At 45.6% G+C, this 25,979-nt stretch overlaps 1 protein-coding gene across 1 annotated transcript in view; it reads right to left on the reverse strand.

The window, feature by feature from the left end:
* The window catches only part of LOC121279142 (ATP-binding cassette sub-family C member 9-like), a 292,247-nt gene that overhangs the window by 79,546 nt on the left and 186,722 nt on the right, over window positions 1-25,979 (reverse strand). The window contains exon 15 of the mRNA XM_041190116.1: window positions 10,304-10,427. Within this exon, the coding sequence (XP_041046050.1) occupies window positions 10,304-10,427 (124 nt within the window). The remainder of the gene's footprint in view (window positions 1-10,303; window positions 10,428-25,979) is intronic.

A 25,979-nucleotide genomic window follows, 5' to 3' on the forward strand; every position in this document is an offset into this window, starting at 1 on the left:
TAATTATACATTATGAGACTGTACATTGCAAAATGATGTTTCTCAAGCCAGTCTAGAAAGATGAGATGTGCTAAGTCGAAGCCTTCATGACCTTGGGGGGTCACATTAAGATGAGTAATGAATAAGGCATTATTCAAGTATCATACAAAAATCAGATACTGAAACATTCTGAGTAGCCCCATTGTATTACTGTATGGGAAGGTGTTCATATATTAGAAACCAATTGTAAGTAAGCGGACAGTTAAGTTAATCAATTATTGTTTGACAGGCTAGTTTGAGATAAGAAAATACAAGTTGAGGGGATAAAATGAAGCTTTGTTAGCATCCTATCCACGTCCTGAGTGTCCTAGGTGGAATTCTGAAAGATCTACTGTCCACGAAGGACCAGAGGGTTATCATCATTTCGTGCCTTCAGCTTGATCAACTGAGAAAGCCATGAGAAGCCCGTTTAGTTGTTGTTAAGTTTTTTCCTTTTACTGTTAATTTAAACTTTGTCTTCTATGTTTTTAACTTGTTACCTTTCTACCTTTTAATTTTGAGTTTACCATCTGAAGCGCTCAGTCTTGCCTGATGTTTGAGTCTAGTGCGCACTAAATGATTTATCAGATAATTCACAATTGGGATTTATTGAATAGTTATAACATTGGGTCAAACGAGTTGTACCCCATAAATTATCGTAACAGAGTGAATGTTTAAGTTGGTAGATGGTTGCTGATCAGTGATCTGCTTTGCCCTGATGGTGCTCGAGTGTTGTTGGAGCTATGCTCATTCAGGCAAGTGGAAAGTATTACATCACACTCTTGATTTGTGCCTTGTAAATGATGGGTAGGCTTTGGGGAGTCAGGAGGTGAGTTAATCACTCCAGAATTCCCAGCTCTGACCTGCCCTTGAAGCACAGTGTTTACGTGGCTGGTCCAGATCAAAGCTGGTCAAAGGCAATCCACAAGATGTTGATAGAGCAAGGTTCAGTGGTGGTAATGCTATTGAACGTCAAGGGAAGAAGGCTTGGGTTGTCTCTTGTTGGAGATGGTCATTGATTGGCACTTGTGTAGCATGAATGCTACTGACCTAAATGCCAGACCTACTGAGTACTTTAAGCATTTTCAGATTTCCAGCATAATGTTTTGCTTTTTTAAAAAATTTTATTGCCTGTTTTCCTGCTGATGCTGCATCTTTCAACGTTATTATTACTTGGTTGTTGGCAATCATTTGGTACCTCAGCCAAATGTTCATTCATCAGGCTCTAGGATGGTACCACAGGAGAAAAAACTCTAACCAACTTCTCACCTCTCAGGAATGTAGAGGCGAGAATTAAGACTGCCACTATGTATGGAGGAGGAGGGAAGATTCTCAGCATTAAATATGAGGGGGTGGGAAGGTGAGAAACAGGGAAAGATTTCCAGCATTAACTGGGGAATAAATATCAACATAAGATTGATTACAAAGCAAGGGAGTGAAAGGGAGAAATGGAATAGATGATAAGAGACAACAGGATCAGTATAAACCAGGAGAGTTCATGGTGAAACAGTATCCTTGAAAAGATTGGGAAATGAATGGAATACTATGACCTAGATTTATTTGGAGTCGTGGAGACCCTGGGGATCTTTAAAAGTGATGGGCAGGACCAGGATACAGAAGTCCTACCCCTATTTCCGACAGATCCTATTTTTGCCAGAAGGGAAATGGGAACAGGATGTGATTCACACATCAGGGAAACTCAAACACAGTAGGGCCATTGTACTCGGGCATGAGTTCAAACAGGCCCCATTTTCACTGGAGCAATGGCCTTATACCACAGTGCATGAGTTATGAACTTTAAGAGTAGAGATAAATGCTTGTGAAGGGTGGATAAAATCTACAGACCTATCAAGTTATCAAATTATTTACATATTCTGCCCTTTAAAAATTACATAAAACTGTCTGCCTGTGTCTGTGAGTTGGAAAAAATCCATACTTGCATTGTCAATAGTTGTTTGTTGACGTAAAACTACGTGTTACCATTATAGCATTATTACTGTTTGACTATTTTTCACAATCTATCGTTATCCCAGGGGGAGCTGTAAGTTCACGGTTTGATTGACAGCTCAAATAGCTAATCCTTTAATAACCAGTCTTTAATGTTGGGTTATGAACAAAAATGTTTGTTTTTATAAGGCGTTAAGTATTTGAGGGGATTTAAATGTATTGAATGGGCTTTCATGAATGAGAACTTTTTATACAGCAAAGTCTGTAATATTCATTTAGAACTTTATTTTATTCCATTTCAGCATGACTCCTGAAGTTTGCCATTGGTGGATACTGGGTGAGTTGCCATAGGGGCTTTAAGGGGCCATGGGGATGGGTGGGGGCCATCGCGATGGATTGAGAGCATAAGGTTGGCAACTAAGTTGCAATACAGGCTATAGGGGGCCATGGGAGTTGATGGAGGCATGGGTTAGCATGTACAGACAAGGGATTGGATGTGAGGGGTGAGGCCTAGAGGGCCTGTCATTTAAGAAAACAACTGGATGAAGACCGAGAGAGCCAAGGCAGGCCTTTCAACCTGCCCTGACATCATCCCGTACCTGTACCCCACCACACCCCCTGGAATGATGGTCCACGATTTGGGGCACTTTTCTCTGGGGTGGGTGCGGCAAGCCAGAAAATTTACCGATTCTGCGCACCCGGCTTGCATGCGAAAATCCAGGCCTGTGTTTTTGTTAACTAGGTCTGGTGCAAATCGAGTGCCCCTATGCACTACTGTGTAGATGCGGATGTAGGGGGTAAATATGAAAGAATGACTGATGAGGTACTTCCTGAACACATTTCTGATTAGTTGATGTTGATGTTTTGAAAATCCAACTATCTCTGTATTTGTTATTTTTATTTTAAACCCTTTGATAAGTACAGAATTGCTTAAATTTTCAATGTAAAAATGCAACACTTTCCAAATAGCAAACCTCTCACCTCCAAGAAAGACACCCCCAATTTGTGTTTTCAATGTTTATATTTTCTCACTTCAGGCTTTCATGTACTGAAGCTTTTTCCCACCTCATCACAAGCTTATGACATTTTGAATTGTCAGCGTTTTGAGGGAATAAGCTACATGTGGTATATATCAAATGGAAGAATTCAAACTGATGCAATAGAGCTTTAGCTGAGGTTTAGGATGAAGTGTATTCTTTTGGCAGACTTTTATTCTATATTTGGTAGTTTTGCACAAAAACTAGAAGGACTTTATACTAACACTGGGACACCTAAAATGCAAGGGCTCCACACATAGCACTGACATTCTTCAGCTTAATCAACACAATTTTTGATACAAAAAATAGGAATCTAGGTTCCATATCTCTGCTGTAACATTTTTAAAACATTAATAAAATGTTTAAAAGGAAAATGTCCACATATATTAAAATGTTAACGAGGAGGAGCTGTCCATAATTCATATTAATCCTTAGAGAATTTATATAGTGGGGTCAATCTTTTTCAAAAGTTTTTAATGTAAACTACTTGTGCCTAAGATGTGATAATTTCCAAGACCAAAATACCTTTTCCTTTAATTGATCTTACATCTGCCATCTGGTATATATATCAACATGAGGTGAGCAATGAGAGTTCATCAAGCATTATAAGATGTTACACATGGAGGTACAGGTTTTGTGGGAGGGAACAGCTCAACTGTGTCTAATTTCTACTCTGATATGCAATAAAAAACAATATAAAATGAAAAAAACAATTATAAAAAAGGCAGAACAAACATAATTTTAAGTGACAAGTGGTGGGTTTCACTAGGGCATATCCAAGGAGAAAGGGAAACCCCTCACTGAGTTGTCGGGTTAATCATTTAAAATGTGATTAATTAATTCAGTCTTTAATCTTAAATTCTGGCTTTAACAGTCAGTTGCTATAAACATTGGACTTTACAAGTCAGTTATGTTTTAAAATGTCTCTTTTAACTTAAGGTGAAACAGAACATTCTGGAAAGATGGGTGATGAAGTCATACTAAACACCTCTGCTTGGAGAGAGGCCCATGCAATCTGGTTGCCATGGGGCAACATCACTCCAGGACAAACAGCCAATAACAACTCACATGTGTACCACGAGAAGCCCTGAACGCTTTAATGATTATGTGTGCAATGTGTGTACGGGAACAGACGAAAGTGGGACAGATTAGAATGAACATGTATATGCGTGACTTGCAACTGCAAATTATGGTGTATGCAGGTTGTTTTTTTTTCCTATGTTTGAAGAAGAGCCTTTGTGCACCGTGGCTTGACCTCTGATGTCATCCTTTACAGCGATCATTGTATTGTACATTTTAGGATAAGCATAGATCATTGAAGGTTGCAGGACAGTTGGAGATAGCAGGTAATAAAGCATATAATATCCTTGGCTTTTTTAATAGAGGCAGAGAGTACAAGGGCTGGGAGGTTATGCTGATTTTATATAAGACATTCGTTAGGCCTCAGCCGGAATATTGTGTAAAGTTCTGGGCACCATATTATAGGGAGGATGTGAGCACATTGGAGAGGGTGCAGAAGAGGTTCACAAGAATGGTTCCAGGGATGAGAAACTTCAGCTATGAGGATAGATTGGAAAGGTTAGGGCTGTTCTTCTTGGAGAGAAGGAGGCTGAGAGGTGATTTGAAAGAGATGTTCAAAATCATAAGGGGGCTGGACAGAGTAGATAGGGAGAAGCTGTTCCCACTCATAAAGGACCAAGAATGAAAGTGCACAGATTTAAAGTGACCTGCAAAAGGAGCAAGAGTGATGTGAGAAAAAACTTTTTCACACAATGAGTGGTTCAGGTCTGGAATGCACTGTCTGGAAGTGTGGTGGAGGCAGGTTCAATCAAGGCATTCAAGAGGTCATTAGATGATTATTTGAATAGAAACAACGTGCAAGGGTATGGGGAAAAGGCAGGGCAACGGCACTAGGTCATAATGCTCATTTGGAGAGCCAGCACAGACATGATGGGCCAAATGGCCTTCTGTGCAGTTGCGATTCTGTGACTGTGTATAAAAGACGTCTGAAAATTATTTGTGATAATGAATCATGTAATTACTGGACTGCATCATTGTTCACTGATGAAGGGTTTCATCACATAATAGCATCCCCTGTGCACCTCCAGCATTTAAGACAGCCCACCCATTCCAGGTATTAGTCTGGTAAACCTTCTCTGAACTGCTTCCAATGCATTTACATCTTTCCTTAAATAAGGTGACCAATACTGTACACAGTACTCCAAATGTGGTCTCACTAGTGCCCTGTACAACAGAAGCATAACCTCCCTACTTTTGTATTCAATTCCCCAGGCAATAAATGATAACATTCCATTAGCTTTCCTAATTACTTGTTGTACTTGTATACTAACCTTTTATGATTCATGCACGAGGACACCCAGATCCCTCTGAATCTCAGAGCTCTGCAATCTCTCACCATTTAGATAATATGCTTCTCTTTTATTCTTCCTGCCAAAATGGACAATTTCACATTTTCCCACATTATACTCCATCTGCCAGGTTTTTGCCTACTCACTTAACCTATCTATATCTGTTCATAGCCTCCTTATGTCCTCTTTACAACTTACTTTCCTACTTATCCTTACGTCATCAGCAAATTTTGCAACCATCCCTTCAATTCCTTCATCCAAGTCACTTATATAAACTGTAAACAGTTGAGGTCCCAGCACTGATCCCTGTGGCATGCCACTCATTACATCTTGCCAACCTGAAAAAGATCCATTTATGCCGACTGTCTGCTTCCTGTTAGCAAGCCAATCTTCTATCCATGCCAATATGTTATCCCCAAACCATGAGCTTTTATTTTCTGCAAAACCTTTGATTTGGCACTTTATCAAATGCCTTCTGGAAATCTACGTACAGTACATCCACCGATCCCCTTTATCCACAGCACATGTTACTTGCTCAAGGAACTCAAATAAGTTGGTTAAACATAATTTCCCTTTCACAAAACCATGTTGACTCTGCCTGATGACCTTGAGCTTATCCAAGTGCCCTACAATAACTCTTTAATAATAGCTTCTAACGTTTTCCCTATGACAGATGTTAAGCTAACTGGCCTGTAATTTCCCACTTTCTGTTTCCCTCCCTTTCTGAATAAAGGAGTTACATTTGCTATTTTCCAATCCAATGGGACCTTCACTGAAACTAGGGAGCTTTAGAAAATTAAAACCAATGCACCAACTATCTCACTAGACACTTTTTTTAAGGCCCTCGGATATGGTTCATCAAGACCTGGGCTCTTGTCAGCCCACAGCTCCAACAATTTACTCAGCACCATTTCTCTGGTAACTGTAATTTTCCTGACTTCCTTCCCCGCTTCCACTTCCTGGTTCATAGCTGCTTCTGGGATGTTACTTGTATCCTTTATAGTGAAAACTGATGTAAAATACCTGTTCAATTCATCCGCCATCCCTTGTTTTCCATTATCAATTCTCCAGACTCACTTTCGATAGGACCAATGCTCACTTTGTTAACTCTTTTCTTTTTAAAATATTTGTAAAAACTCCTACTATCCGTTTTTATATTTCTGGCTAGCTTTTTCTCATGATCTAATTTTTCCATCCTTATTAGTCTTTTAGTCATTCTTTGTTGTTCCTTATAGTCTGTCCAACCTTCAGGCCTTCCACCTAGCTTTACACAATTACATGCCTTTTCTTTGAATTTGATACTATCTTTAACCTTTCTAGTTTACCATCGAGGGAGCATCCGTCCCTTGGACTTTTTCTTACTTGAGAATGTTGGATACAGCAATTCTGACTCCTAACAGGTCCATTTTCATTGACGGGTGCAATCATCAAACCCGCACTATGATTGGTCAAGAATCCCAGAAGTGGGATGCTAATGTAGTGGCTACGTTAAACAGCCATAGCAAAGCCAACAATTGGGTTCTGGATGTTCTCCGCCACCCTCTGCTGTGAACGGTTTGGTTCAAATAAAATTCTGCCCAACTTGTCCGCTGGGAATTGGAAATTACATTGGTGGCAAGTAGAACATTAACGAGTGAAGACATTTAAGACAGATGAGTTTCTGAAAAAATGTACAATTGAGAGACACAAAATAACTGATTTGTAGATCTTTACAACCCGGTGGTTGGATAACAAGTTCACTATCTCACAAAAAGTAGATTTTGCATCCAGAGGAATTTGATCTTCCTGACACCAGGGAATGATGAAATTGAACATAATCTGACTACTGGGATACCAAATCTGCTTCACTCATAAATCAAAAAGCAATTCTAATTCAGTTTATTAGCCCAGTTATCATACTACAACCTACTCGATTTGCTCAATTCTGATTATTGGATAAAAAGAGTGTTCTTGAGAAAATTATCTTCCAGGATTGTATTGTTGGCCTTACTTGGTTAGAATTATTTAGTTAAAATGATAGATAACTCAAATATTTCTGTGTAAAGTCACCTTAGAATTATGAAGATCAAAACAATCATTTTGACATTTAAAAAAAATGTGAATATTGTAGAACAATGTAAAAGCCATAGTGTATAGCATGGGAATTAAGGGACTGCAATGTAGCTGCAACTGCTATGAAGTGATTTCAACTTAATTTTAAATAATTCACACGCACCAAAAGGTTGACTGACTATTCAGCATTTACCAAAATTAAAAATATACCTTCACCCAAATGCCAGTAAGCAGAGCTCTGAAATGCATGGAAACACACACACATTGAGTTTAGTTTTCCTGACCAAACAACAACATGATATTAACAGCATATAAAATGCAAGTAGAGATTTTTAGCCCAGGAAGGCTATAAATACATACAGTAAAGTAGGACATACCCCAGAACCTTTATGAAACAGAGCTGGAGGCTGGGTTATTCAAAGTTCCCTTATGGCCCACAAAGTTAAAGAAGTTAATGGATGTTAGTGCAAGTTAATTTATTCTCTATTTATTTTCCTCCTCCTATTTTGGTCCCCCTCTTTAAACCATTGACAGGCAAGATTATTTAATTATATATCTGGTATTATGTCAGACTGATCTGATCTACTAATGCAGAGGAAAATTAGTAGGATAGATTAGACATATATGCACAGAGGGAAACATGGTCTTCATCATTCATGTTGGCTCCATTAGAACCTCATCAATCTTCCATGGTAGACTCAATAATCAGGTGTCTGAGACAAGTTCCTGCAGTACTCGATAATGTTTTATACCAGGAGTTCTTAATCTTTTGTTTCTGAGATCCCCCTCCCATATTATAAATATTTCACAGACCCTTGCAATGCAATACAAGTATTTTAATTGTTTTTTAAAAAAAGTTATGCGATCAAACATATATTTGTTTTCTTCTACTTACTTAATATGAAACCTCTTGCTGGTGACAAGACATGGAGGTAACCTTGACAAGCATATGTGCATGCCGTGCTCAATATTCATCCCGGCTCAGTTATTCTTAAGTTAGTAGACTGTCACTTTGTGGTTGGTAAACTGTCACTGAAGCTGACAGAGCACTGATGAGACCAATGGTGTTGACGACCGGACCAGTTCTCACTTCTCCTATTGTCCCTTACCAAGAAGTCGACCGGCATGCACTACTGAGACTGGAAGGCATCTCCTTGACAACACAATGCTGGACTGAATATCATGGGGCCAAGTTTCTAGTTCTTCACATCTTTTGTGGGGCTGGAGCCGGAGACCATTATGGTACTGTGCTGGTGTTGATCAGTTACTTGAGGCTGAAAAGTATACCTCCTGTGCCCTGGATACTATAACCTTTGTGGATTTTCATTAAACTGACTTTAAACTGTCTGTGCAGTGGAGATAGGGAGCCACTGGTGGGACCCTTTGAAATCTGGATGTGGACCTCCCAGTTGAGAACCCTTACTCTATAAAATAGATCAGTCAGCCTGGTCCATTGATGGGACATTGTAGGGAAGACCTACCATTGGGGCTGGACTCTTTCCATTCAGCTCCACATAATCCTGCAAGCCAGTATCATAACTGGTTGGTTCTGTTGCAAAACTACAGGTCTGATAAATTTGGGAGAGGTCTTTACCTTTTTGAAATTCAACTAAGAAAAAATGCAACAAAAACAAAAATAGCTGAAAAAACTCAGCAGGTCTGACAGCATCTGCGGAGAGGAACACAGTTAACGTTTCGAGTCCATATGACTCTTCGTCATAAGAAAAAATGCAGTCTGTTTTCAATAAATTCTCCAAGGATCATGGGTGGCATCCATTTAAAATAATTATAGAAACTTACCTAACTTTTCCTCACAGAATAATACTGGGTTAAATCATTCAACAACTAAAGGCTTGCAACAATGACCTTACTTAGAAAAATGAGTTACCATTCTGCATGCTTCTTTCTCCAGACTTATCAAAGGAGCTCTGTTAATGCTATTGTAATAAAGCATATATTAATAGATTAATGTAGCACATATTTACACTTTTAGCTATCCCAGAACTCTGTATCTCAGTCATAGCCAATGCTCCTATCCTCACCAAATTTTGCAGCTTCCCTGTGCTTCAGTGAATCTGTTTCAAGGTCCTAATTTTAGGTCCCACCACAACTTTGTCCTGACCAATTTGGAAGATCCATTCCAGCCAGATTTTCTCACTCTTACCCTACATACCTCCACCTCAAATTACTATTTATTTCTTTGCCACCCCCCCCCCCCCCACCTCCCCCATTCTACTATAAGAATCTAACATTTCTGTCATTATATCTTCTCCTCCTGAAGCAATCTTTCAAAAGTACCTTGCTTTGCCAGAACTACCTTCAAGGACTGATTAACAGCTGATCTATCCAGGCACAGGAATATTGAAATAGGAGTAGACCACTCAGCCCTTCAAGCCTGCTTCCGTCAATTAATTAGATCTTAGCTGATCTGAACCTTGACTTCATTTATCTGTCTTTGATCCATATCCCTTAATAACCTTACATTAGAAAAATCTATTAAACTCAGTCTTGTAAATTCAATTTAATCCGGCTTTTTGGGGGGATAGAATTCTAGATTTCTGCTATGCTTTGTGTAATAATGTACTTACTGTTTCACTCCTGAATGGCCTAGCTCTAATTTGAAATTGTGCCCTTGTGTCCTGGATTCCCCCAAGAGGAAATAACTGTTGAATCCACTCTATCAAATCCTATTATTTTTAAAAAAATTCTAATTGTTGTATCTGTCAATCATGTCTTCCCCACACCCACCAATATGTGTTTACCTTTTCGTTGGTGTCAACCTCTAGTTGTAAAGAAGTTTCATATGTTATTTTACATGACAAACACCATAAAAATGTCAATTATATTGTTGTTACCCTACATATTAGATATAAATCTTACCTTGCCTATAATAACTGTAACTTTGCTTTTGGAAATTTTTACTGAGATATCCTGAAGGATACATCTGTCAGAATTGCTATCCCATGCAAAATAGCCATTGTGGATCTCCAGCACATTGCCAAAACTGGAAAAGAAATAAAGAATTGCATTCAGCTTTTTTTTAAAAAAAGCCTTTTAAACTATAGACTTTTGTAACAAAGACCAAAGTAATAGATTATCTAAAGTTCTGCAAATTCCCCAACTTCTTCATTTACATTAGCTTAGTATTATTAAAAGAATTATTAAAAATGTAGTCAAAAACAAAAATAGGGGGAAGAGAAAACAAATTAGAGTTCACATGCATAACCAAGTCAGAAATGTGAGTCTTCCCAAAAATTTTGCTCTTCCAAGCATATACACAATCTATCCCAGCATGGGCTCTCACCAAATTAAACAAAATCCAAACAAGTTAACTCTTGTTATACATATGTATGTATTAGCTATGACAGGAAAGGGGAAAGGAGTGCCAATATGAGGGAAAGAGGCAAATAGAGTGCCAGCATAAATTGAAGAGGTGAAAAGGGAGTGCTGGCATGATTTGCAAAGGAACAGTGAGAAAAATGTTTACTTGAACTGAAACAAAAGGTAAGGATGACTGTGAACTATAGAAAAGGTAGAGAAATGTGTAATTAGGAATGGACAATAAATGTGGCCTAGCCAGCGAAGCCTTGATTGAATTAAAAAAAGTCACTCTTGGGGTGATGGAAGGTAAATGTCCAGATTTCAAACTTCTGTTCACAGCCTTGAACCGTGCTTGGAATATATGTTTGTTGATGTCACGAGGACAGGATCATGTTTTGCTCCTATGGTAAAACAGCCTGCCTACAATCATATTTAAGGCTTGCACATAAATAATGATCACTTGGGTACTGTACTGGAAGGAAATGAATGCCCAGGAAGAAATCAATTTCACCTCCCATCGTATCTACCCATCTCTCTTCAGGAGAGGGGCAAGACAGAAAAATAATCACACATACAACATAACAGACTGTTTTGGAGTTTTGAAATTAAAAAAAGAATTACACTGAGCTACGAGGCATTAGAATTATTATATGGAAGTATGGAACATTGATGGTAAAAGATAACTGAAACAGAAAATATATTATGGTGGTCTTCCTGTCTCTTGTATCATCCAGGAAGTGGAAAATCACAATTCTATTTTAAACAGGTCACTTTCCCTCTGAATATTCATATTTGTATGGGCAACTTCATCATAATAGTTGAGTATTAGCAAAGATAAATAATAAAATCATACCTGCAATGTACTGTGAAGATAGGAACTAAGGAACTTAAGAAAAGAGCAGGCTCCTAATGTATATAAATGAGGGGCCTGAAGACAGTTTTGGAACCTCTCGTTACCTCAGATAGCTGAGAAAATACATCACCTAGCTCAACCATGACCCGGGAGCCAGCTGTTACTGAAAAGCTAAGTTTTAGTAATTTTTAAGAATAAATCTGGTAGAGCCTGAAGGAGCAGGAGCGTAGGCTTTTGTTGGCCTGCTCCCACTGAACTTCCTCACTCTCAACTCTTGCAAAAATTTTACAGGGCTTTGAAGTCCTGCTACAATTTTATAGGGTTTTGGTGAGACTAGACCTGGAGTGCTGTGTACAGTTTTGGTCTCCATGTTGAATAAAGGATATACTTGTATTGGAGGCAGTTCAGCAAAGGTTTATTAGATTAGTTTCTGGGGTGGGATGGTTGTCCAATGATGAAAGTAAATTGGGCTTATACTCTCTGGAGTTTTGAAGAATGAGAGGTGATATCATTGCAACATAAAAGATTCTGAAGGGGTTTAACAGGATAGACACGGAGGGGTTGTTTTCTTGGTTGGGGAATCTAGAATTTGGGGACATTGTCTCATGATTAAGGGGCTGATCATATAGGACTGAGATCAGGGGAAATTTCTTCACTCAAAGATGTGTGAATCTATGGAATGCTCTACCCCAAAGGGTTGTGGATGCTCTATCACTGAATATATTGAAGGCTGCAATAGACAGGTTTTGGTCTCTCAGGGAATCAAGGGATATGGGGAGCAGTCAGAAAAGTGGAGTTGAGGCAGAATATCAGCCATGACCATACTGAATGGCAGAGCAGACTCAAGGAGCCATTTTTTTTAATTCATTCATGGAATGTGAGCTTCGCTGGCTGGGCCAGCATTTATTGCCCATCCCTTGTTGCCCTTGTGAAGGTGGTGGTGAGCTGCCTTCTTGAGCCGCTGCAGTCCATGTGGTGTAGGTACACCCACAGTGCTGTTAGGAATGGAGTTCCAGGATTTTGACCCAGCGACAGTGAAGGAATGGCGATATATTTCCAAGTCAGGATGGGGAACCTCTCGGCGGTGGTGTTCCCATCTATCTGCTGCTCTTGTCCTTCTAGATGGTCGTGGTCGTGGGTTTGGAAGGTGCTGTCAAAGGAGCCTTGGTGAATTCCTGCAGTGCATTTGTAGATGGTACACACTGCTGCTAATGTGCGTTGGTGGTGGAGGGAGTGAATGTTTGTGGATGTGGTGCCAATCAAGCGGACTGCTTTGTCCTGGACGGTGTCCAGCTTTTTCAGTGTTGTGGGAGCTGCACTCATCCAGGCAAGTGGGGAGTATTCCATCACACTCCTGACTTGTGCCTTGTAGATGGTGGACAGGCTTTGGAGAGACAGGGGGTGAGTTACTCGTCGCACGATTCCTAGCGTCTGACCTGCTCTTGCAGCCACAGTATTTATATGGCTGGTACAGTTCAGTTTCTGGTCAATGGTAACCCCCAGGATGTTGATAGTGGGGGATTCAGTGATGGTAAGGCCATTGAACATCATGGGGCGATGGTTGGATTCTCTCTTGCTGGAGATAGTCATTGCCTGACACTTGTGGTGCAACTGTTACTTGCCACTTGTCAGCCCAAGCCTGGATATTGTCCAGGTCTTGCTGCATTTGGACATGGATTGCTTCAGTATGTGAGGAGTCATGAATGGTGCTGAACACTGTGCAATCATCAGCAAACATTCCCACTTCTGACCTTATGATGGAAGGAAGGTCATTCATGAAGCAACTGAGGATGGTTGGACAGAGGACACTACCCTGAGGAACTCCTGCAGTGATGTCCTGGAGCTGAGATGACTGACCTCGAATAACCACAACCATCTCCCTTTGTGCTCCAATCAGCGGAGAGTTTTCTCTCTGACTCTCATTGACTCCCAATTTAGGGCTGGTAACGAGCTTCCTGAATTGACTACACATTGTGGCTGCATCATTGGTTTCACACCAGAAATGAGGTGGCAACAAAATTCTATCCCTATAAATTAACAAAATTCTGCTCAGGCTTAATCAGTAAAACCTAAAAGCTAAACATCTTTCAAATGTCTTAGTATCCCTTGTACCTTCTCAATTCAGTTATTCCTAATTAATTTTGTAAAACTTCTAGTTCTCCCTGCTTTTTTTTCATTCCTTGCAGTTTTTAAAAATAGTTTTATTGAGGCCGTGGTTATTTTGAATCTCTTTACTCAGCCATTATGGTGCCAACCTTGTTATTTGTTTCTTTTTCTCAAAGGAATATATTTATTCCCATATTCTTCAAAGTAGTCTTAAAATATATTGTATTTTTAGTTTGGTTTCCCACTTAATCTTAGAACTTTTCTCATAGTTCCATAGTTAGCTCTCTGGATTCTGCTACATCTATATTGTTTTTGGCCTTTGCCTTGATTATCCTTCTCAGTAGAATCAAAGTAGCAACACTGCCTATCAAAAAAGAGAAAACATTTCAACAAGAAGCACCCTTCAAGGGATTCACAAAAGGCAATGGGAACCCCTCATAAAACACCACTTTAGCAACATCTTTAATATTCCCTAACTTAATAAAATCCCAGAGACGGTCACCAATCATCATGATGCTCAAAAAAAATCTTATCCCTGTATCGACATAACCATGCCAACAATACTGACATAGCAATGTACTGTGTGGCAAGTACAGTGCAGTAAAACTGTATAGGGACGTCACAAAATAAACATGGTGTGTTTTTCTGAACTGATGTAAATTAAGTCAACACTGCTGGTATAAATCCTCTGCAAAAATCATTATTATGGATCTGCTTTCTGTTCTTTCCATGGACAACCATAAAAGTTGATGGCTCAGGAATGGACAAATCCCTATTTAAAACCTAGTTGACAAAAGAAGAAACTCTTTCCCCATCATCTGTTCAGGTTAGCCACACTGTAACAAAACACTCCAAAAGCTTAGAAGCACAGGGCTACAAAAGATCTATTCAGTTTCTATTCTTCCTTGTGCTCCTGAAACATGGTGCGTGAATAGCTAGCTACCTATGAATAGACATAAAACAGTGCCAAAATTGCAGTCTCCATGCATTGTTATGTTGTGTTACTTTTTTCACAATACATAGAAAGGAAGGTGGTCAAGCACCAGCTTGGCTCAATGAGACCATTCTTGCTTCTGAGTCAGAAGTTAAGGGATTCAAGCTTCACTCCAGTACCTTAACTTTCGATTTATGCTGACATTTCACCACCAGACTGAGCCAGCCCAACATTGTTGGAGCTGCAGTCCTTTGGTTGAGACATTAAACCAAGGCTCTATCTGACTGCTCGAGTTGAGGTAAAAGTTCCCATGATACTATTCAAAGAAGAGAGTTCTCCTTGTGTCCTGGTCAACATCTATTATTGAAGCATCACCATCAAAATAGGTTAGCTGAAAAATTATCTCTTGCTTTCTATGGAACTTTGCAGTGCATAAACTGTTGCCTGTCTGCCTACAAATAACATTTCAAAAGTAATTTATTTATTGTGAAGCATTTTAGGCCTTCTGAATAGGTGAAATTTGAACTATAAATGCAAGTTATTTCTTAATAAGAAATATTGTGGTAAAAGACATGTCAAGGGAGCTAATGCTGCCCCAAATTATTATTGAGTGGAATTTTACACTGACCCCATCCACTGCCCGCTCTCAACCACCCCCTACCCCACCCAGATGGGGCAGAAGACTCACCTTGTGACAATTAATGCCCCACTAGCTGTTAAATTATCAAGCACTGACGCAGCCAAGTGGGCTCACCCCCAACTTTTCAGCCGGGTGGGGTGGGCCACTGCCTGCTCATAAAATTCTACTCATTGTATCACAATTTTGCATATATTTAAACTGCTTCGTACCAAACATGGTACCAACATCCATGGTAGGACTCCAAATTTCAGAGGAAATTGGAAGCAGGGAAGTTAGTTAATAAGGAACATTCAATTTTTTAACGATCAGAGAAGGAGCAAGAAGAACAGGAGTAAAATGCAAAGCAATTTAAGATGGATTTGGAGTGCATGTACATAAATGCAATAAATGTGATAATAAAGCTGGTGAATTGCAAGGACAAGTTGCCACATGATACTATGATCAGTGACAATAAGGGAGATCTTGCTTAAAGAGTGGAGTATTTGAAACATAATATTCATAACAAGGTATTCAGGAAAGATACAAAAGGAAATAAAGGAGGAAGGGGCTGTGGCATAAGTGACCAAAGAAACCATTACAGCACTGGAGAAGGAATACCTAGTTGAGGGACAAAAGACAGTGAGTAGGATGGTCCAGCCCATTGGCGGCAGACGTCATAGTGAGCACAAGCAGACAATATGGTGAGAAGGTGAAAAATCGATTTCACACATCGTCATGAAACCAGTTTGCGATAGTCTGCTCCGACCGTCAATGGCAGGCTATGTTTCCCTCCATCTAACATCTGGAACTTAATGTTAATGTATTTGCATCTCATAATTGTTCTCTCATTTACCGCCCACATTGGCATGACTTCAGGGCTGCATGCTTCACGGCTACCTTTAAAAGGCATGTATTTGCCGAGCTGAACTCCAAGAGGAACTCGGAGGTGAGTGCACACAATCTTGCGCAGTGCTTACGAGCATTGCCTGTAGGACAGCCAGGAAGAGGCTCCATGCATTTAAGGCGCGGTGGGGGGGGGGGGGGGCGCCCACAGGTAACTCACATTTTCCCGGCTGGCTTTCAGTGCGGTACCAGGACAAGGGCTCCAGTGCGAGTGAAGCCAAGGACGGGGGGGGGGGGGGGGGGGGGGGGGGCGGGGGGGGGTCAGGGCTGCACAGACTGGAGGAAGTGCACAAGCACCTGCTGGAGCGGGGAGGGGGTTAAGAGAGGCAGCCTCGCACTTGAAAAAGCTTGTCAAAAATGAGCATTCTTCCGCAGTTGAGACAGTTCAGAGCTGCTCCATTGATATGCTTGATGTCGGAGCTCTGAAGCTTTCCTGCTCACTCAAGCAACGCAAAAGCATGAATGAGCCACCTAATGCTCCAGGACCTTCCATCCCTCGGGTGCAGACTGCAAATTAATGAACATTTTACGGGGCAGCAGAGCAACTGGCCAACTGGGCAAGTTGTACAATCCCCTTGCGAAAGGTGGTCCTAGCACAGTCACTGGTGGAGGTGCTCAGAGCCCCTTTCCAATGTCTTTATTAAGGTATGGACCAGTATCCCTCATGGTTCAAGCTAACAGCGCAACCTTGCAGTGTGAATTAGGGGAATGCCTGACCTGAGCAGAGAGCATAGCATGCAGTCCAGTGGCCGAAGCTGCCGACAATCGGTCAAGTAGAGTGGGGTGGATGTGGGTAGGGTTTCGGACAGCCATGAAGCCCAGGACAGACTGGCCATCCAAGTGGTGGCCAGCACTCTCCAGCATGCATAAAAGGGCCTTCAGACTTAACCAAGAGGTTCTTGGGGCACATATACTAATCCACTTTGATCCTGCAGGAACAGGGCATCAGGATCATGCAACCTGGTGATTTAGTGATATGTCTCATGGCCTGCAGGGGGCAGAGGAAAAGAAAAAGAGTGCGGCAGAGGCACCTGGCTTGGCAAAGGGAGGAGCACCTCCTTCAAGATGAAGGGGCGGCAGGGTCTGCTGTGCACACAGCTGAAGATCTACAGAGAGCTGTTACTCATAGGCACTTCGCTAGACCTAGGGTCAATAGGTGGCGCTTGTCATCCCTGCAGATGACTGAGAACCAGTGTCACCGAAGACAGCACATGTCTAGGGAACTGGTTGGTGGGTCACATATGTCACCTGCTGCAGGATTTGGCACCACTGCAACGCTCAATTTTTACATCAGTGGCTCCTTCTAGGCCTTCACAGGTGACCTGTGCGGGAATTCGCAAACCTTCTCACACAAGTGCACCCAGGAGGTCATGGATGCCATCTTTATAAAGGCACAGAGCTTTGTGCATTTCACCCGGGATCAGGAAAGCCAGGAAGCAAGAGCGCTGGTATTTACTTAGTTCTCCAGTTTTCCACAGGTGCAGGGTGCCACCAACTGCACTCATGTGGCACTTAAGGGTTTCTGTGGCAACAGGCAGTCAACTGCATCAACCGCAAGGGCTTCCAATCGCTGAATGTTCAGCTGGTCTGCAATCACCACAAATGCATACTACAGGTCTGCGCACAATTCCCAGGGACCATCCATGGCTCCTACATCCTTAGCAGGCCGCAGGTCCCCGATATCTTCCAGGGTCCACAGAAGCTGCAGGGTTGGCTCATCGAGGACAACAGTACCCACAGAGGGTGTAGCTGATGACACCCGTACGGAGGCCTCAGCCTGCAGCACAGCGACGGTATAACGAGGCTCATGCTGCGATCCAGACTTTCGTGGAGTAAACGTTAGGCATCTTGAAATCAGGTTCCGGTGCCTTAACAGATCCAGTGGAGCACTGCAATACAGTCCCCAGAAGGTGTTGCACATCATCGTAGCTTGCTGCATGCTACACAACCTGGCGCTGCAACAAAGGGATGGCCCGGCTGAAGAGGAGATGGAAGAGCTGCACGTCTCCTCTGATGAGGAGGGCGTCAAAGAGAATGAAGGTGATGAGGTTCTCGAAGGCGAGGTTGCCTGTGATGAGGCCATCGCACTGGCCAGATGAAGCACGATTCGTGGAGCATAATGATGAGATGAGATACAGTGAGGACAGTCCTGACATCCTCACCTTGCACCTGTGAATGTTTGATTCATGTGTGGCTGATGGCAGCGCATGCACCCTCAGTGCTCAGGGTCATGTCATGGAGATGTAGAGGAGGACCTAATAGACGCTAAATTCCAGGAGGATGGTGATGGCGTGCAGTGAGATCACTCCATACATCTTCACATTGCCTCTGTGAATGTCTTGACTCCTGTCTGGCTGAGGGCAGCTCACCTGCTCTGTGATCAGGGTCATAACATCGAGACGCCGCCATGAAACTCTAAATGCATCTGATCTTTCCTCAGCCTTCAGCACCTGAGCCCTTCAGGAGCACAGCATCACTGGACACAGATGCTATGAGATGGGGGGCCAGTCCCACCTCAAAGGAGCTGAGAGCACACAGAGAAAATGACGGAACTCTGTGGTGCCTGCCCACAACATTCTGGCACCAATAACAAGCACCATCAAGGTGCAGGCATCACTAATATGTCCAGCAATTGTGAAGCCAGACCATCACTTTTCTCTGGAGGTTACACACTGCACAGGGAGGAGGCTCTGGACTGATCCACCTGCCTTTATCATGTGCAGGAACCAAGGTTTCACATCAGAGTAACATGAACATTGCTCATCATGACAAGGAGCCATAGGCAAGGAAACATTCTTGGAAGTTTATTTATAATAGTGAACATTATGTACAAGTGATTGACACCTGTGTCCAATGCTGTACAACATCAACGGCAGCAGGGACACACAGTGCAGGTTCCAGAACTTCTCAGTCCTCAGGGACGGGAAGTATGCGTTGTGCTTCCTGCAAGAAATCCATACCGTTCCGGGAGACGAAGCCACGTGGCTCCTGAGTGGCGAGGGGGGGGTCTACATGAGTCACCTAGCCTCCAATTCTGGCGAGGTGGCTATATTGTTGGCCCTGCATTTTCAGCCGGAGATCTTGGGGGTCAAGGAGCCGGTGCCAGGCCGGTTGCTGCACCTGACTGTGCGTCTGGTGGGGGCGGTGCTTTACTTTGTGAATGTGTACGCTCCTGTGGGTGAGCAGCAGCAAACGAGCTTCTTCGAAAAAGTGTCCACTCATCTCGGCTCCATCGACGCTGGCGAGTGCATCGTCCTTGGGGGGGATTTCAATTGCACCCTTGAGGCCCGGGACCGTCACGGTACCCAGCACCGCACGCTAGGTGTGAGTAAGTTGCGGGACCTGGTCAGGTCCTTCGACTTGGTGGATGTCTGGCGAAACCTCCATCCTGACTCCAGCGTTTTCACCTTTGTGTTACCTGGAGTCGGAGCGTCCAGACTCGACCATCTTTACGTTTCGAAGGCGTACGTGTCCTGCGTTCCGGCGGCTTCTATACAGCAGGTTCCGTGCACGGATCACCGTCTGGTGTGGGCGGAGCTCACTTCGGTCTGCGCCCGGACGGGGTCCGCGTACTGGCATTTTAATAACCTGTTGTTGGAGGACGAGCGGTTCCTGGACTCGTTCCGTCGTTTCTGGGCCGGCTGGAGAAGGAAACAGGGAGGCTTCCCCTCCTTGAGGCTATGGTGGGACGTGGGCAAGACTCACGTCCGAGTTTTCTGTCAAGCGTACGCAAAGGGTTCGAGAAAGAGACGCAAATCCAGGGTCGAGAAGTTGGAGAAGGAGGTGCTCGACCTGGAGGCATGTCTCCGTCAGCCCGACGTGGACCTGGCCCTGCGGTCGGTGTACGATGAGAAGAAGGGCGCGCTGCGGGACTTGCAACTCGTCGGGTCCCGGGGCGTGTTTGTGAGGTCACGGATCCGGTTCCTCAAGGAGGCTCCCTCTTCTTCTACTCGCTGGAAAAAAGGCACGGGGTCCGTCAGCAGCTCTTTACGCTGCTGGCGGACGACGGATCCCTTGTCTCGGACCCGGAGGGCATCAGGGCCATCGCCCGAGATTACCACACTGCCCTGTTCTCTCTGGATTCGTCCAGCAAGGATGCTTGCAGAGTTTTGTGGGAGGACCTGCCGCAGGTCGGCCCAGAGTGCGCCGGAAAGCTTGACTCCCCTGTAAGTCTGGGGGAGCTGACCGGCACACTCGATGGTCTTTCCAGGGGCAAATCCCCGGGACTAGATGGGCTGACCGTGGAGTTCTTCAGGGTGTTCTGGGACGTCCTGGGGAGCGACTTCGCGGGGGTCCTGGGGGAGAGTATCGCTACCGGGGAGATGTCCCTTTCGTGGCGCAAGGCCGTGATTGCCCTGCTGCCGAAGGGGGATCTCCGCCTTCTTAAAAACTGGCGCCCAATCTCCCTCCTCAGCACAGACTACAAAATCTTTGCCAGAGCCATGTCTTCTCGGCTCGGCACCGTGCTGGACCACATGATCCATCCTGACCAGTCCTACACCGTCCCGGACCACACCATTTATGATAACATCCATCTGGTCCGGGACGTCATCCACCATTCCCAGAGGGCTGGTCTGTCGAGTGCCTTCCTGTCTCTTGATCAGGAGAAGGCGGTCGACAGGGTGGATCACGAATATTTACTCGGAACTCTGCGAGCATTCGGGTTCGGGACGCATTTTGTCACCAGGATCCGACTTCTGTACACCGCCGCGGAGTGTCTAGTGAAGGTTAACGGGTCCCTGACGGCGCCCCTTCGATTTGGGAGAGGGGTACGTCAGGGCTGCCCCCTGTCTGGCCAGTTGTATTCTATTTGCGTGGAGCCTTTCCTGCACCTCTTGCAGAGGAGGTTGTCGGGATTGGTTCTGCGCGGGCCAGGCATCGGGGTGGTCCTTTCGGCTTATGCCGATGACGTGCTCCTTATGTTTAGTGACCCGGCTGACCTGGGAAGGATGCGCGAGTGCCAGGAGGTCTACTCTGCCGCTTCTTCTGCCAGGATCAACTGGGAGAAATGTTCTGGACTCCTGGTCGGTCAGTGGCAAATGGATCCCCTACCCGAGGAGCTCAGGCCTTTCACCTGGAGCAGGACCAGCCTCCTCTACCTGGGGGTCCATCTCTGCCCTGCTGAGGAATCCTGGCCGGCAAACTGGCAGGAATTGGAGACGAAAGTCACCGCTCGCCTGCGGCGCTGGACAGGACTGCTCCGAGTGCTATCTTACCGGGGTCGAGTTCTGGTCATAAACCAGCTGGTCGCCACCATGTTGTGTATCGGCTGGTCACTTTGACCACTCCCCCGGACTTTGTCGCAAGAATCCAGAAATTGTTAGTCGACTTCTTCTGTGACAAAAGATTGCACTGGGTCGCTGCTGAGGTTCTGAGTCTCCCGCTTAGGGAGGGCGGTCAGGCGCTAGTGTGCCTACGCACACAGGTGGCGACTTTCCGCCTTCAGACCCTGCAGCGATACCTTTACATCGAGCCTCCTCCTAGATGGTGTGCCCTGACAATGTATTTCTTCCGTCAGGTGCATGGCCTGAATTATGACGTGCAGCTCCTGTTTATAGAGCAGACGGGCCTCGGTGGCTCCTTGCAGATGTTGCCCGTCTTTTATCGAGACCTGATCAAAGTCTGGAACATGGTTGCGTCGCGACGCAGCTCTCCCCCGTCAGGAGTAGCTGCTATCGTCAGAGAGCCGCTGCTCAGGGATCCGCCCTCCGTCCTTTTCAGTGGTTGGCGGAGAGGAGGGCTGTGGCCACAGGGGTGACCAGGATCGGGGGCGTGCTGGGTGGCGGAGGACTGGGCTGGTTGCTCCCGCAGGAGTTGGCACGTCGCGCGTCTGTGAGTGTCCAGGTCGCAGCTGATGCCATCCAAGACCTGAGAACGGTCGATCGACGGGGGAGTCCCGCCTGATTGTTTGTTCCTCTTCTGCGGCTACGTTCGTGGCCGGGTGTCCTTGGAGAGGGAGCACGCGGTGTCTGCTGGCACACTCGAGGCCTTCCATGCTCAGTGGGCACCGCGGGGATTGGGGTGCTTTATTGACCCCTTTTATCACATTTTGGTTTAAAGTTGTAAGTTTCCTTTAAACTTTGTTTTTGGTTTTACAGCGGACCTAAATTAGGGGCTGTGCCTGATTTATCCCTAATTTTGTTAATTTAGTTTAATTGTTTTAACTCGAAAAGAGCTACATCTTCTTAAGCGACTTTCCGCCTTCAGACCCTGCAGCGATACCTTTATGTTGAGCTTCCTCCTAGATGGTGTGCCCTGACGATGTATTTCTTCCGTCAGGTGCACGGCTTGAATTATGACGTGCAGCTCCTGTTTATAGAGCAGAGGGGCCTCGGTGGCTCCTTGCAGGCGCTGCCCGTCTTTTACCAGGACCTGATCAAAGTCTGGAACATGGTCGCCTTGCGACACAGCTCTCCCCCGTCAGGAGTAGTGGCTATCGTCAGAGAGCCGCTGCTCAGGAATCCGCCCCTCCGTCCTTTTCAGTGGTTGGCGGAGAGGAGGGCTGTGGCCGCAGGGGTGACCAGGATCGGGGACGTGCTGGGTGGCGGAGGACTGGGCTGGATGCTCCCACAGGAGTTGGCGTGTCGCGCATCTGTGAGTGTCCAGGTCGCAGCCGATGCCATCCAAGACCTGAGAACGATCGTGCTTGGACCCAAAGTAATTTTAGGTCTCGAGGTGGTCCAGGTGCGCGGTGGTTTTCCTGCTGAACGTTCCCCTGTTCGGACGGAATTCCACATTGGCCCCAAGCCCCAACCCCTCTCTCAGGTGCTGGTCCCCGCAATATGAGCCGCCTCGGGGACGTGCCCTCTGTGCCATTTGGCACGGCGCGGAGGAGCTTTCTGTATGGACTGCTGCTGCACACCTTCCATTTTCTCGCCCTTGTACACCGCTCGGACACGCCCTGGCGTGCCTTGTTGCCATCCGGCGGCGGAGGCCCTCGATGGGAGGCCCTCTACGGAGGTGTCCTCCCTCTTTCTATCGGAGACCTGGGTTGGAGGATGTTGCATGCAGCAGTCCCTTATAATTGTCGAATGTGTAGGTTCATGGACTCCCGGGACACCTGCCCTTTTTGTGGTCTTGTGGAGTCCGTGGACCACGCTTATAGAGGGTGTGGTAGGCTGCACTCCCTTTTTAGTTATTTAAAAGACGTTTTGTTAATGTTTTGTTTGCACTTCAGTCCCAAGCTCCTGATCTACGGACACCCGGTGCGGAAGGGGTCGGGAAGGAGGAGGACCTCCTCGTGAACCTGCTCCTGGGCCTGGCCAAGTTGGCCATTAAAAGGTCCAGGCAGCGGGCGATCGAGGGGGGAGTCCCGCCCGATTGTTTGTCCCTCTTCCGCGGCTACGTTCGTGGCCAGGTGTCCCAGGTAAGGGAGCATGCGCTGTGTGCCGGCACTCTTGAGGTCTTCCGTGCCCGGTGGGCACCACAGGGACTGGGGTGTTTTATTGACCCCTTTAATCACATTTTGGTTTAATGTTTTTAAGTTTCCTTTAAACTTTGTCCTTGGTTTTACAGCTGACCTGACTTAGGGGCTGTGCTAGATTTATCCCTTATTTTGTTAATTTAGTTTAATTGTTTTAACTCCAAAAGAGTTACTTCTTCTTAGGCTTCTGGCCCTGCAGCGATACTTTTACGTCGAGCCCAGATAATATCACCAACTTCAACACCTCTGTGCTCTTTTGTTCTTTTGTCTGTGACATCTTTTGATTATCTGCTCCTATCACTGCTTGCTTGTCCCTACAACCACACCACCCCCCTCCACTTCTCTCTCCCTACCCAACCCCCTCCCCCATCTTAGGTGTGCCCTGACAATGTATTTCTTCCGCCAGGTGCACAGCCTGAATTATGACGTGCAGTTCCTGTTTATAGAGCTGAGGGGCCTTAGTGGCTCCTTGCAGGGATTGCCCATCTTTTACCAGGACTTGATCGAAGTCTGGAACATGGTCGCCTCGTGACGCAGCTCTCCCCTGTCAGGACTAGCGGCTATCGTCAGAGAACCGCTGCTCAGGAATCCACCCCTCCGTCTTTTTCAGTGGCTGCCAGAGAGGAGGGCTGTGGCTGCCGGGGTGACCAGGATTGGGGACATGCTGGGTGGTGGAGGAGTGGGCTGGATGCTCCTGCAGGAGTTGGCGCGTCGTGCATCTGTGAGCTTCTGGCTCACGGCCGATGCCATTCAAGACCTCAGTATGGTCGTGCTCGGCCCCAACGTTATACTGGGTCTCAAGGTGGCGCAGGTGTGCAGTGTCTTCCGTCTGAGCGTTCCCCTGTTTGGACGGAATTCCTCATTGGTCCCAAGCCCCGAATCCTCCCTCGGGTGCCGGTGCCCTGCAATATGAGCCGCCTTGGGGAAATGCCCTCTGTTTTAGCATGGCGCGGAGGAGCTTCCTGTACGGACTGCTGCTGCACACTTTTCACTTCCTTGCTCTTGCCCGCCGCCCAGACATGCCCTGGCGTGCCTTGTTGCCATCCGGCGGCGGAGATCCCTGTTGGGAGGCCCTCTACAGAGGTGCCCTCCCACTTTCTATTGAGGACCTGGGGTGGAGGATGTTGCATGCAGCAGTCCCCTATAACCGCAGAATGTGCCGGTTCACGGACTCCCAGGATACCTGCTCTTTTTGTGGTCATGTGGAGTCCGTGGACCGTGCTTATATAGGGTGTTGTAGGCTGCACTCCCTTTTCAGTTACTTAAAAAACCTTTTATTACTATTTTGTTTGCACTTCAGCCCCACGCTCCTGATCTACGGACACCTGGTGCGGGGGGGGGGCCGGGAAGGAGGAAGACCTCCTCGTGAACCTGCTCCTGGGCTTGGCCAAGTTAGCCATTAACAGGTCCAGGCAGCAGTCGATCGAGGGGGTCTCCCAGCTGACTGTTTAGCTCTCTTCCGTGGCTACGTTCACGGCCGGGTGCCCCTGGTCAGGGAACACGCGGTGTCTGCCGGCACCCTCGAGGCCTGCTGTGTCCGGTGGGCACCGTGGGGACTGGGGTGTTTTATCGATCCCCTTAATCACATCTTGATTTGATGTTTGTAAGTTTCCTTTAAACTTAGTGTTTAGTTTTACATCTGACCTGGCTTAGGGGCTGTGTTTATTTTACCCCTCATTTTGTTGATTTAGTCTGATTGTTTTGACTCTGAAAGAGTTACATCTTCTTAACTTTCCTAACCCTGCTGCTACGTCTTGGTTCCCCCCGACATCCACAGCAGAGGTGGAGGCAGCCTGCTGACTGCGATGCCATCCGTGATGACTTCAGCATGTATCCTCTTGAAGGCCGAGACCTGGAGGGTCCCGGCCTGCTGTGGGTGTCCTGCTTTGGGCCAGCTGTACCCTCCTTGGCCTGTGGAGCTGCAGGGTCACAGAGAGAAGGGTTTTGGATCGGCCAGACATTTCCACAGTCGCCTGGGTGGTTGGCCCCGGGGTTTTGAGCTGCCTATGGCAGCCTGACAACCCCTGGCTGACTCGTTGAGGAGGGGGATTTGGAGTGAGATCGAGCTACCCCGCACCTCTCTCACATTGACACTGTTGGAGGCCAACTATGACATCAGCGATGAAGTTAAGCCCGTGCAGCACTGATGTCCTGGACCAATGTCTCCATGGCAGCCGCCATTCTGCCGGTGCTGAACTCGGTGCGTCAGCATGCCAGCGCAGTCACTTCAGACTGAAGATGGATGGACTCCTCCATCGTCTCTTGCAATCTGAGGAATGCACTAGACATCCCTTACTGTTGTTCCCGTGATTGTCTTTGCAGCTCCAACAAATGATTGAGGACCGAGTCCAGAGGCTCATCATCTGACTTGGACTCAACAGGTTCCTTGCCTCCAGC

The sequence above is a fragment of the Carcharodon carcharias genome, chromosome 6, assembly GCF_017639515.1.
Source record: "Carcharodon carcharias isolate sCarCar2 chromosome 6, sCarCar2.pri, whole genome shotgun sequence".
Classification (NCBI taxonomy): Eukaryota; Metazoa; Chordata; class Chondrichthyes; order Lamniformes; family Lamnidae; genus Carcharodon; species Carcharodon carcharias.